The sequence below is a fragment of the Ptiloglossa arizonensis genome, chromosome 7 (genome assembly GCF_051014685.1).
Source record: "Ptiloglossa arizonensis isolate GNS036 chromosome 7, iyPtiAriz1_principal, whole genome shotgun sequence".
NCBI lineage: Eukaryota > Metazoa > Arthropoda > Insecta > Hymenoptera > Colletidae > Ptiloglossa > Ptiloglossa arizonensis.
In genome coordinates this window covers 24191256-24203312 of record NC_135054.1, presented here as the reverse complement: position 1 = coordinate 24203312, position 12057 = coordinate 24191256, and the positions used below count along the sequence as shown (strand labels likewise).

Sequence of the window (12057 nt, the reverse complement as noted above, 5' to 3'; positions counted from 1 at the left end):
GTTGAAGAATTTCGAATTTCGAATTTCGAGTTTCGAGGTTTCGTCGGTCAGCATGGTGGTACATCGAACGAGTCGCGTAACTATTAAAGTTACGAGGTTCGAGAAAGGTTCTTCGTCGAAATACTTGCAAAGAGGGAAGCGGAATTATCGTCGAGTATTTGAATATGCGAATAAATGCACTCTGGCGACGAATAGACGATAAAACGCGAGGTACGATAAACTTAAGAGCTTGTAGCGTTACTTGGGAAAATCTTTTCCAGCGACTGCTTCGGGAACTCGTTGTCTCCGAAGCTTCGAACTCGAGGAAAACTCGAATCGCGTAGCACTCGCCGAAAGCGATACTTTTAAACGGAACACGCTCGTGTTTGCGCGCAATTGCAGGAAGTAACGGAAGAAAGAACGCTGTTACAATTCCATTACACTGAGTGGCATTCTCACACGTGTCCGTTCGGAAACGCGGTTCTGGAATTTCGTCGGCGAGTCAGGGCCGTCGTCGGGTCCACCATAAAGAACGAATCCGGTCCCATGGTCGTCCATTGCAAGTAAGTACTTCGTAGCGAAGCTCGGTACGTTTATTCTGGCGTCGTTCGACGTCCACGATCGAATAAATAAATGTATATATATATGTATATATTTTGTTAAAAAAAAAAAAAAGTGACGGTGGCGGAAGATCGGGAGTGTATCTCGCGATAGACGCGAACATGGAACTGGCCGAAGAGGAAGACGCTTTCGACGTGTTTGGCTACTTGAAAAAGTTGCGGCAGAGTAGAAGAGGACTTATCGAGAACTTGGTAAATTTCGAGAATCGATCGTCTTTTTATCGCGGTTATATCGATGGAACTACGATTTCGTTTTAGTATCTTCCCTAAGATACGAAAGATTGCAATTTAATCGTTGACGAGTGAAAAAAGAAAGGTATTTCGGAATGTACGATTACGTACCATGTTGAAATAAAAGTATCGAACAGTGAGTAAAATCGTTGAATCCTTTTTTTTTTAAATATCAAGGGTATTTCGAATCGTATCGTCGGTTCAGGAATGCGATACATATTTCGCATTATTTGAGATACGGTAATGGTTTCCGTAATACGACGCACGCGAGGAGATCGCTGATAGTGACTCGTTTGCGCCTAAAGCAAAACTTGCTCTTCGTATGTTTTTGAAAATCTGACGATAACGTACGAGTGATCCGCAAAGACTACCTGTACGCGCAAATACGATAACGAGTCGTTTTCGATTAGGAGAAATATTTGTTCGTTTTCATTTGGAACGTACGTTTGAAAAGCGGACCTAACCCAAGGCGCAAACGAGTCAATGTTTCCAATTTTCCTCGCGACGATAAAATCAATGTTCACGAGTGGTTTCTGTTTGTCCAGGAACAGTACAAATTCGTATATGACACGTTAGAGGAATTCGTAGTGTGCGGAACGTCGTGGTTTCCGGTTTCGGAGCTGTCGCAACGCCTCAAACAAAAGAGTGTAAAAAATCCAATAACCAAGATAAACGAGTATCAGAGGGAATATCAGCAAATTTGTAAACAAACGCCGCGTTTTACGATCGGAGATTGCGCCGGCGGACACAGAGCGGACAACAGAGAAAAGAACAGAGACGTTCTGGTAGTACCGCGTAAGTTTCCCTCGACGGATCCACTTGTTAAAATTGTCCCGTAAAACTGGCATCGATATCGTTGCGAAAAATGCATCTCGCGACCGTACGGACACCGAGCTCGAGAGACCGTACATCGCATGGACGTTTACATCGTTACGATCCTTGGCTGCGCGATGTTTTACCTCTAGCCAGAAGCGGTCGGAACTGCAGACTCTTTGTCGCGTCTCTGCGTGTTCGCGCGAACCGACAAAAACCTGCCGGCCTCTTGAACCGAGAGACGAGACAACGGGGTGAAAGTGGTTGATTTTGTCTCGTACCAAGTGTAATTTGATTCGCTACGATATCGCTACTACCGGACAACCGGCAACTTTGCGTATCGACGCATCTATTTATCGTATAAATGTTGCGCAAATGATAGGCGTTACGTCGCGTTTCGATCGTACGTGTACTCATGAATGAATATTTTTTGATTCAGCTGACAACTTCCGACCGTACCTCACCAGTTTCCAGGGTAACAGTTACACTGACTATATAAACGCTGTCTTCGTGGACGTAAGTTCGTTATTTACCTTCTACACGGCGACCTAATCGCGTTACGCGTGTCTACCGCGTATACAAATATCGTTTTTAAGAAGCACAGCCTCGTACGAAAAAATGTCCATTGTCGTTTAATCTTTGCACGAGGTAAACCTTTGAGGTGTACCGCGAATTACGTCTCACCTGTACCAGCAGGTAGACCGTTCCGTGTTCAAAGTAGAAAGTTCCGTATCACCGGGTCGACTTTTCCCCTCTTCTGCTACTTACTTTTCGCCGGTATTTACGTTTCGCGGGGAGGTGTCCGTCCTAAAGGTAGATTTTCAACAGGGCTACACGAAGCCGAGGGAATACATCGTAACGGAATGGCCTCTTCGACACACGTGCGGCGAATTCTGGTCCTTGGTTTACGACTACGAATGCGCGGCTGTAGTCGTGTTGTGTGTACCTCCGCCGGGCTCCACGAATTTCCCGAGTTTTTGGCCCGAGGGAAAACACTCGAAGAAATACGGTCCCGTATTTACGATCGATCACATCAGTCACAATCACTATACAAACATCAAGACTTGGGTGAGAAGCGTCGCGATCTTTCTTCCTCGATTGCTCCAACTTTCGCCCCTTTCCGCGCCTCTGTCTACCGCGCGGAAAGGGAAAATGGTTCGTAACTTTTAACGAAGCGAGAAACTCCCAATAAACACGGATCGAAAAACCAACGTTTACAAACTTACCGACAGTGTTTTATTTCCGTTCGAGTAACCTACGTGCTCGCTCCGGGTGTTACCGTGGCGCGCGTAAACAATGGATCGTTTATTTCGCTCGTTGCGCAACGCAGGATCGTCTTATCGCGCGAATTCGCATCGCCGGGTAAGCATCGGTCGCGCGTCTCGGTAGCTCCCGAGGCGATCGAGTCGCCTACTCGAAAGAAAACGAAGCTCTGCGAACATTAATTATTTCGAGCGTGTTCATCGGGACCTCTCGACTCCGTCCGGCGAGTACCGTTTACTCGAAAAGTTACGAACCTCTTTTTTTTTCCACTCGGCGTATCGCGGTACCGCGCGGTCCTCGCGACGAATGTACCGCCATGGAACATTGGATTTCTTTTGCAGATTTTTAGGATAAACAAAAAGATCGTGTCGCTGACCGAGCTAATGGCCGGCGTAAAAGCTCCGCCGAAGACCGTTCAGCTGTTTCAACTGACTTGCTGGCCGATGGGTCACAAAGTTCCAACGTCGACCAACAGCCTGGTGGAGTTGATGAATATGGTCGAGAGATGGAGGCAACGAACGGATTACGGACCGGTCGCCGTGGTCTCCCCGGACGGTAGAAGTCGTTGCGGGGTTTATTGCGCCGCAAACGCGTGCATAGAGCAGGTTATACAGCACGGCGAAGTGGACATTTTCCAAGCGGTGAAAACTGTGCGCAGACACAGGCCTCAGCTCGTGGAGAACATGGTAGGTCGATCGGCTCGTTCTTTCCTTTCTTACGATGTACGCTCGCTGGAAATCTGGCCCTCCTCCGATACTTTCCCGCCACCCATTTCCAAAGAGCGTCGATCGTCCCCGACCGTTAATCGTTCCGCGCTTCTTCCCCCGCAGACGGAGTACAAGTACTGCTACGACCTGGTGTTGCACTACGTGCTACATTATCTCAACAAGGACATGAACGAAAAGAAGTGAGAAAGCGAGTTGAGGGACGAGCTGTGGTTCATCGAGTTCGGTCGTGGCGCGGCTCTGCCGCTGACGCCGGAGGAGGCCCCGGTGGACGGTGAACCGATGGTGCCTTGCGCTCAAGGTCGGGTGATCGTCGAGACCGCGAAACCAGCCCCACCGTACTTCGCGACCTGCACCAGGTACCGGAGAGCGGTTACCAGCACGCCGAACGAGATCGCGGCGAGCGTTTCCGGGACGACCTCCTCGAGCGGCACGCAACTGGACCAACAGTCGACGTCTTCGAGCGGGAAGGGCGCCATCGGCAAGACCGTGCCGATACCGCCGTACGGTTCTGCACCGAGGCCGGAAGACCTCGGCGTCACACCCTGGTACTTCGAGGATTACCCGACCATCGATTCCTCACCGGGGCCTACGGGCGATCGGAGCTCGTATCCCTCCTACTTGTACACCGACGCAGGAGCGAACAGCAAACCCACCGACACCGCGTCCACCAGGAACAGCAGCATCGACAGCGAGTTACCGCGTCCACCCTCCATCACCGCTGTACCCAGAAAGGCCTACATGGATCTACAAGACGCTATCGCATTGCTGGACGAGACCTGCCCCAATCAGGAAGTCAGTCCGTCCCTGACACCGAGAACACCGAGGACACCGTTGACCCCGCATCCGAGAAACAAGAGAGCGCGTTCCAAGAGCAGCGACAACTCCTCCAATTACAGCAACGATCGTCTCAGCGATCGATCGTTCGAGAACCCGAGAACCCAGGACAAGGAGAAGAAACGACCGTTCTTGAAGAAGATCGGCATATCGAAAACCGAGGACAAACCATTCCTGGCGAAGATCGCGCCCAAGATAATAGGTAAACCCTACCTGGAGAAGATCGGGCCCAGCAAAGCCGTCGAGAGGCCCTTCTTGGACAAGATCGGCTCCTCGAAGACTTTGGACAAATTCATCTTCGATACTCCGCGTTACAAACCGAAGAACATCGTCAGGAGCGACACCTGCAAAGACGAGCCGACGAAGGGGACTCCGGAGACGAAGAAACCGGAAGAACGCAAGCTGCAAAAGGCTCTGACCACGGTTCAACCTTTCAACGTCGAGAGGAGGCGGTCCGGGAAAGGTCACCTATTGAAGATGTACTCGTTCGAAACGGAAGATTTGGAATCGAGCGTGCAGATCAAGGACAACCGGGACCCATTGCGAGGAGCCTCCTTGGACGACGTTCTCGACTCGGGGCCGAGCTCTCTGCCTTTGGAGACCATCGCCGACGAAACGTCCAAGCCGGAGACCAAGGAACGATCCGCGAACGGTGCCGAATTGTTGAAGTGTCGCGTCACGACCAGCGAGGAGATCATTTTTTCGAACGCGAGCTTCGGCTCGGACAAGGAGCCGAGCAGCTGGGGCAATTCGCCCAAGAAGAAATGGTACTTGACCAAAGCCGCGACCGCGCCAAGAACACCCACCCGTCGCAAACTCGTTCAGAGCTCTCAGGACGGCAGACCCAGCGACGACAGTCTCCCCAATTCCCCGACGAAACGTCCAATCTCCACCGTATTGCCGGATCGTTCGGACGATTCCCAGCCCGACTCTCTCGAGAAGAGTATCTGTTCCCCGACGAAGACCAGGCGACAGACCTACGACGACGCAACCGAGAGGAACGGGAACCAGCCGGACAACGAGAAACCGAGCAAGCAGGCGCAGTTCGAGAAACGAGGCATCTCCTCGGACAATCTTCTGTCGAAGGATCGTTCGATCGCTGCTTGCGGTTACCAGGGTAAAGATCGGATCGAGAGAACGAGGGAGGCTTCCTCCGTGGACTCTTTGGCTCACCGTGGCGGCCAAGAGTACACCAAACAGACGTTCAAGCAGCTGCAGAATAAGTTCAAGTACCACGAGATACCGACGGAAACCTACGCGGACTTTAAGCGACGCACGCGGGGCAACGTTCAGAGCATCGTCGCCAGACAACAGGAACGATCCAGGCCGAACACCGTGGTGCCCGATACTCGCGACGAAGGTCCGGAGGATATCGCCGAGTCGGCGATTTCGACGCCGTTGGTGAAAATCGAGACGGAATCGAGCGTCGAGAAGAAGAAAGAACACGTCCGCGGAGGTACCGTCAGATCGGTGCTCAAGAAACAACAAGGCATCGATCATCCCAGCGATCAAGAGTCCGACACCAACGCGTCCACGAGACGTCCGAAGCGACGAATATTCCACGAGCCGTCCCAGGAGACCATGGACTTGCTCACGGAGCTAAGGAAGGTGAAGAGCCAATTGAAGACACCGTCGTGGGAGAAGGATCTCGAACTCGAGACGAAACCGGCCCGTCAACCGAAACGTATCTCGTTGACCGACAAGGAGTTTTGTTTGTCGGTCGAACGGGAGAACAGCATTCGTCGTCCATCGAGGATACCGAACTCGTTGGAGCGAACGGAGGAGGGATCCTCGAACGGGAAACAAGACGAGGAGAGGAAGGACGAGACCGAGCTGTCCGAGAAGACCGCTACCGGGCCGGCTCTCTTCGAGAAGAAGTGTCTCTCGTTGGACTACGCGGACGAGGAGAAACCCCAGAAGCCAGAGCCCAGGACCGTCTCGTTGGCCTCCGCCAGGAACTTCGAGAAGACCGGGGAGATGATCGATTACTCCGATCTCGCGTTGATTTACGACTCGAAGAGCTACTCGTCGGACGTGTTCGACGAGAAAGAGCGCAGCAACAACGACCCGGAGAGGGATATCTCGAAGATGGGACAGAATCACTGCACGGAAGTCGACATTACCATACCGATAGACCAGAAACCGAGCAGTCCAAAGGGTAGCGTTCAGATTCAAGGGAGAACGAGCGATCTTTACGAGATCATATCCCCCAGATCAACGCCTTTCCGAGTGAAAAAACGACTCGGGAAGATCTCCGTCGAGGACACCGTCAAGCCGGAGAGTTTCACCCTAGGTTCTAAGGTCGACTGCCGATCAACCGTTACGCAGAAACGGTCCAAGTGCTTCCCTTTATAACGCATGTCGACCTGCCCGTGGGCGAAACACTCTCTGTGACGACGTTGGTCCGCATTCGTCCCGAAAGAAATTCGAGGCCGATACGATTGCCATGTTTCTCGCTCGCGTTCGTTGATTCTTTCGGGGAGGAGCTCGCCCGGAACGATCGATCCTTTCGATGAATATTTTTAGTAGTCGACGCCAAATCGGTCGACCGCTCGACACCGCGAACGAGTTCTCTCTGTCTCTCGCCGGTTGCACCTGGATTACCAAAACCGATCGATTCGTTCGATTTGTTCAATTTGTCGCGTAGACGGTACTTTCTCGACAATTTCTTTCGTTTCGAACTTTCCGCGATCCTAGAAGTGTACGCGATGCATCGGGAGAATCGTTTCGCTTTGCCCTCGATTTCTATCGGGACGAAAATGCCAATTCACATCTACGGTCTGCTCTTGGGGATAATCGTGTACGTTCGCTTAATTGAACAGACTACCGAGCTTTCATTTTTCGAGAAACACGCGTCCGAATCATTCTTCTTTTCGAACGAACATCGACGAAAGAAACGATAGCGTTACCGTTACGTTCTTACGAATAGTTCAACAGGGCCTACTTCTATCCGTGAACAATGAAAACGCGAGATACTTTCTTCTTCGCGAGATTCTCGAACGAAGAGGGGAGAAACGATCGCGTGGCTCCCTCCGATTTAGGCTTTCGAATACCTTCTCCGAGATGGTCGTTGCTGCGCTCGAAAATGGAGAGGACGAGGTTTCGATCGCGAGTAGCTCGACGCGCGTTCTACTCGCTGGTATATTCTAAAACGTATCCCGACCACTTTTTAACCGACGTTTCGCGATAGGAAACGGCTCGATGAAGCTCGATGGGCGATTTATTAAAGTTCACGCGAGTCGTTGACAACTCTTCCGAACGAAAACATCCGTCAACGACGTGACCTCTCTGTCGAGCAGTGCCTTGTTCGTGGATATATTTATTTAAACGAGATAAAGTGAAACAAATGTCCTATCAAAGATATTATTAAAACTCCGACTGCGGGCCGGATGTTCTGAATGGGTCCACGGAGTTGCGCTTTCGACGATACGACTGACGACGATCTGGTCTTTGAAGGCTGTTTCGTATGTTTCCGAACGCTGATTATCCGACCGCGTCACATTCTATCCCGCGATATCATCCAGACCAGAGACACGCATTTTTACTCTTCTACGAACCCCGATCGGACACACGATCGAACACACACGCATACACACGCACACACGCACAGTTTCTTTCTCTCTCTCACGATTTCCCTCACTGGTCCCGAAAGTTCCCGACGATCGAACATTTGGACGATCGCCTTCGAGTTTCCAATTACGTGGGAAGCTACGAAACCCTTGAACATTTCTCCGATTAAACGAGTTCTCGGCCTGGCGCATCGAGGAATGGATCAAAGAGACGATCGTGAAAGATATACTTAAGCTCACGAGAGTGCAACTCCCACGCTTGCCAAGCCTATTCCCTGTTCGGCGAAGCGCGTGACGTTTTAACGACACAAACGTATATATTATATACATATATATATATATATACACATTAAAGATAACAGATTGTTGCGTTCCTCTTATAATTTTTTAGAGGTAGATAGGACCGACAACGCACTTAATGGTTAAAATAATACGGAAAGTAAAGGTAAATGTAGATATATTATTATACATATAATATACAGGTTGTCTGGCAATTTTCCGTGTAAATTTTCCCGGTACACTCTGTGGCTACGAATAAAACGAAAATGTTGCATAAACGTATTACGATGGATACTCGAAAATGAAGTTCGTCTCTTCGAGACGGTACTCGTGGAAACACAGATTCGCGCGATACGGTCGATCCCATCGCTACTTTCGTTGAATGCAGTCGAACTCTGGGTATCCGAGCTATCGGCCAAGGTGGTTGCTATAAGAGGAGGAAAAGTTCTTTCGTTTACTCAACCGTAGCTATTGCGAGGAAAAAAGGTCGAAAGGAACTGCGAATCGTATCGGGTCGGACATTTTTCAACGAAACGCGTTAACGTAACATTTTCGTTTGTTTCTGTACCCGTAGAACACCCCGGCAAAGTCTCCGCGGAAATCTGTCAGACACCCCGTAGATAAATATATATGTGAGAAAAAAAGTACATGCTATCGTTACTCCGATGGAATATTTGTACGTGTTCTATGACTATTAGAGACTAAAGCGAGTTGGTATATGTAATATAATATATATTATATCGTGTATATTTATACATACATACGCGTATACTCGATGACAAGTACGCAAGCGTGTGTGTACCTAAATAGGTATACTGTACGGATCCTATAGTTGACGAAATGTGCCAAACAAAGATACGATTTATTGTACGTTATCGAGTTACTTTTGTTGTAAGGTATGCATCGTGACCAAAGAGTATGAGGTCGAGTTTATACAGCGTACTTTTTGGACACTCTATATAAATATATTTGTACCGAGGGTTTCCACGGGTGTATAACGCCCCGAATCGAGCACGCGAATAGTACAATTGAACGAAACATTTTGCGACGATGCTCTGTAAACTTTTCAACGCCACTTTCAACGTGGCGCATTCTCCTGTGATTCGCGATACAACCGAAGGAAAGCAAATTTTGCTCCGCTTTTAAATTTTACCGTGTACTTTAATTCGAATTTTAGTTTTCGTTTCGTTAGAATTTTTCTTTTTTTTTCTCCGTAATAGAATTTACATCTACGAAACTTTTAGCGCGTATATGCGAATAGTCCGTAAGCGAACATTACGAAAATTCGCACGGTAACGATAGAACGGTAATCACGAGCTCAATTGCAACTTCGATTCGAGGCGTTATAGATTTTTGACAAGCACTCTATATATGCGTGCACATTTGATCGTGACCACGCCTAGATGTTTGGATGCGTGTTGCACGTACACGCGACTCGTCCATTGCACAGGTGAGACTGCGTGTGCAAATTCAACGCGTACATTCGTATATATGAATAGATATTATTTATGTGTAATTTTACGCATACACCGACCGACCACAAGTCGTTGTTACCGCATGCATGTCCGAAGAGAATAGTTTATTCGCGAAGGATTACGAAAACAAATTTTATTCGTCGTCGGTGTTTCTCCTTTTCTTCGTTTCTTTTTATCCTTCAACATTTTCTTCTCTTATTCTCACGATCGACGTACCATCCGATATTTTGTTCGACGTGCAATGCTTCGATAACGATTCAGAAGAGAACATCATCAAAGAGCCGAAAGTTCTCGCGATAAAAATTTTTCGTTCTAGCGTCGCACTCCGCGCAGGAATGCAACTTTCGAGATTTTCTTGCGACCGGCACGGTGTCTCCAGTTTCTTATATTTTTCACGATTCGTTCGATATCGTTTCTCGTTCTCCGACGACAAAGGAGAACTGTCGATAATTTCAGCAAGAAGCTACAAAGAGGAGGAACGGGTGTTCGATGAAATGAAACACGATTCGTGATCCTTCGTTCGCGAATTCTGTGCAACGCGTAGCGTATTCGGTCGGTAAAGTGCAATCAAAAATATGGTGAGGCAGGGTTCGCATTCTAATCCGAAGGTAAATCGTCCAGACTCGTTCTTAACTTAAAAAAACAAAAAAAAAAAAAGAAAAAAAAATATGAAAAACCAAACAGAAGCATCTCTTATCGCGGCAGCCATCCGTCCACCTTTTCGGCTGTCCATGCTTGTCATCCGCATGTGTACTCGTGATAAAAGGAAGTGTTCTTCCCATCTACCGAATTAATATCGTGCATTTGGAAGCGTTACGGTTCCACTTACAGACCTGGACAGAATTTCTTTGAAATAATTATACGAAAACACGTTCACCGACGATTGAGAAGAAACGTGTGTTCAGTTGGGATGCGCGAGTATAGACAGGAGCTTGAAAGATCTGTCCCGAGTAGGCGGAGCATTTCCCCCACCACGGGAGACAGAGAACGCTCGTGCTCCGATCGGTACCTGAACATTTTCGGGACGAATAGTGTCGAACGCGAACTTCCATTGCCCGAACCAATACAATCCTCAGCTTTCCAACGATCATTCCATATTCCGTATGTTTTGAAAATCTTACAAAGTCTTCAAATATATGTTCTAGATACCCAGGTCTATCGCAGAATACGATCGGTCTTGTCTCGAGTAACATTGTGTTAGGTAGATGGAAAACACGCGATCCTGTTCGAAACTATTGAAACACGGATCAGGTCGTAGATCGAAGATTCGCGAGGAGAAGTATCTTTGTATTCGGGTTTTAAACTATGTTTCTTTCTCGCTGGCGAGATTTTAGTGGCCGAGTACGAAGCCCCTGACGTCCATTCGTTACGGTCGTGCGCCGATATTTTAGAGTTTTATTCCAAAGAGTTTACGGACCCCATCAGAGAAACATAAATATACAATTTTCGTATTCCCATGGAGTTGTTTCGGGTTTAAGAGGATTTTAACCATTTTACATTTCACTTTAACAGAGATTACATTCAGCTCTTTAAATTGTTTAATTTAAATCCAACTGTTTTAAATTTCGGATGAAATCGTACTAGAGAAACGAAGAAGCGGTTTTGGTAACAGTTCCATGTACCGACACGAGTTTCGCAAAATATTAATGCAAATACAATATATTATTCGATTAATTGTCGTTGCGTTCGAATGTTTAATTTGTCGAGTTTCTCGCGAAAATAGGAAAATCGATAAATCAGCCTGAACTGTTATAAAGTTACTCTCGAATGATAATTTGTAACAAAAAGAACACAGTTGCCGCGAACCGTATGACGAAACAAATTTCTAAAATTAGGAGATACGATATTCGTATTCGAGAGTTCGTATACAAAGAGTCTCTCGTGTTTTTCAATTTCCCGCTCATATTCTCTTTCGCCCGGAAAGTATGAAATAACCGCGAATGTTGAGAACGAGTTCTAAATGCTGTCCATTTAACGAGCTGAACTTAAGGCGAGTGAATGAACAACGTTTTGTAAATTGTGTGATAAGTGACTTAAATAAAACACGATGTGGTACATTTTGTGTAACATTGGTACGTTGTTGTAAATAATAAATAGATCGTATGTTGTACCGAAATTGTTCACTTACCCTCGCTTCCGTTTCGATGTTCCCACTACCACTGGTTTGTTTTCACTTTGAACATTTATTCGAAACACTGGAGAAACAACTTTCGAACGGATAACAAATTTAAATCGCACACTGACGTATAACAATACCATTCTGAAT

At 47.7% G+C, this 12057-nt stretch overlaps 3 protein-coding genes across 4 annotated transcripts in view; 2 read left to right on the top strand and 1 right to left on the bottom strand.

Moving 5' to 3' along the window:
• Ptp36e (protein tyrosine phosphatase 36E) overlaps positions 1 to 3896 on the top strand; it is a 65639-nt gene extending 61743 nt beyond the window's left edge. Inside the window, exons 8-14 of the mRNA XM_076316303.1 lie at positions 382 to 542; positions 656 to 791; positions 1376 to 1625; positions 2083 to 2159; positions 2472 to 2711; positions 3248 to 3592; positions 3737 to 3896. Coding sequence (XP_076172418.1) covers positions 382 to 542; positions 656 to 791; positions 1376 to 1625; positions 2083 to 2159; positions 2472 to 2711; positions 3248 to 3592; positions 3737 to 3817 — 1290 coding nt within the window. The 3' untranslated portion in view covers positions 3818 to 3896. The remainder of the gene's footprint in view (positions 1 to 381; positions 543 to 655; positions 792 to 1375; positions 1626 to 2082; positions 2160 to 2471; positions 2712 to 3247; positions 3593 to 3736) is intronic.
• Spf45 (splicing factor 45) overlaps positions 1 to 12057 on the bottom strand; it is a 166472-nt gene that overhangs the window by 87400 nt on the left and 67015 nt on the right. The gene's annotated exons all lie outside the window — the stretch shown is intronic.
• On the top strand, positions 3914 to 11901 carry LOC143149160 (uncharacterized). The gene has a single exon (XM_076316301.1). It carries the CDS (start codon positions 3914 to 3916, stop codon positions 6821 to 6823), a length of 2910 nt encoding a protein of 969 aa, XP_076172416.1. The 3' UTR covers positions 6824 to 11901.

What these genes read in the sequence shown, in the direction of transcription:
- LOC143149160 (XM_076316301.1), top strand. Translation starts at nt 3,914, where the DNA reads ATGGTGCCTTGCGCTCAAGGTCGGGTGATCGTCGAGACCGCGAAACCA.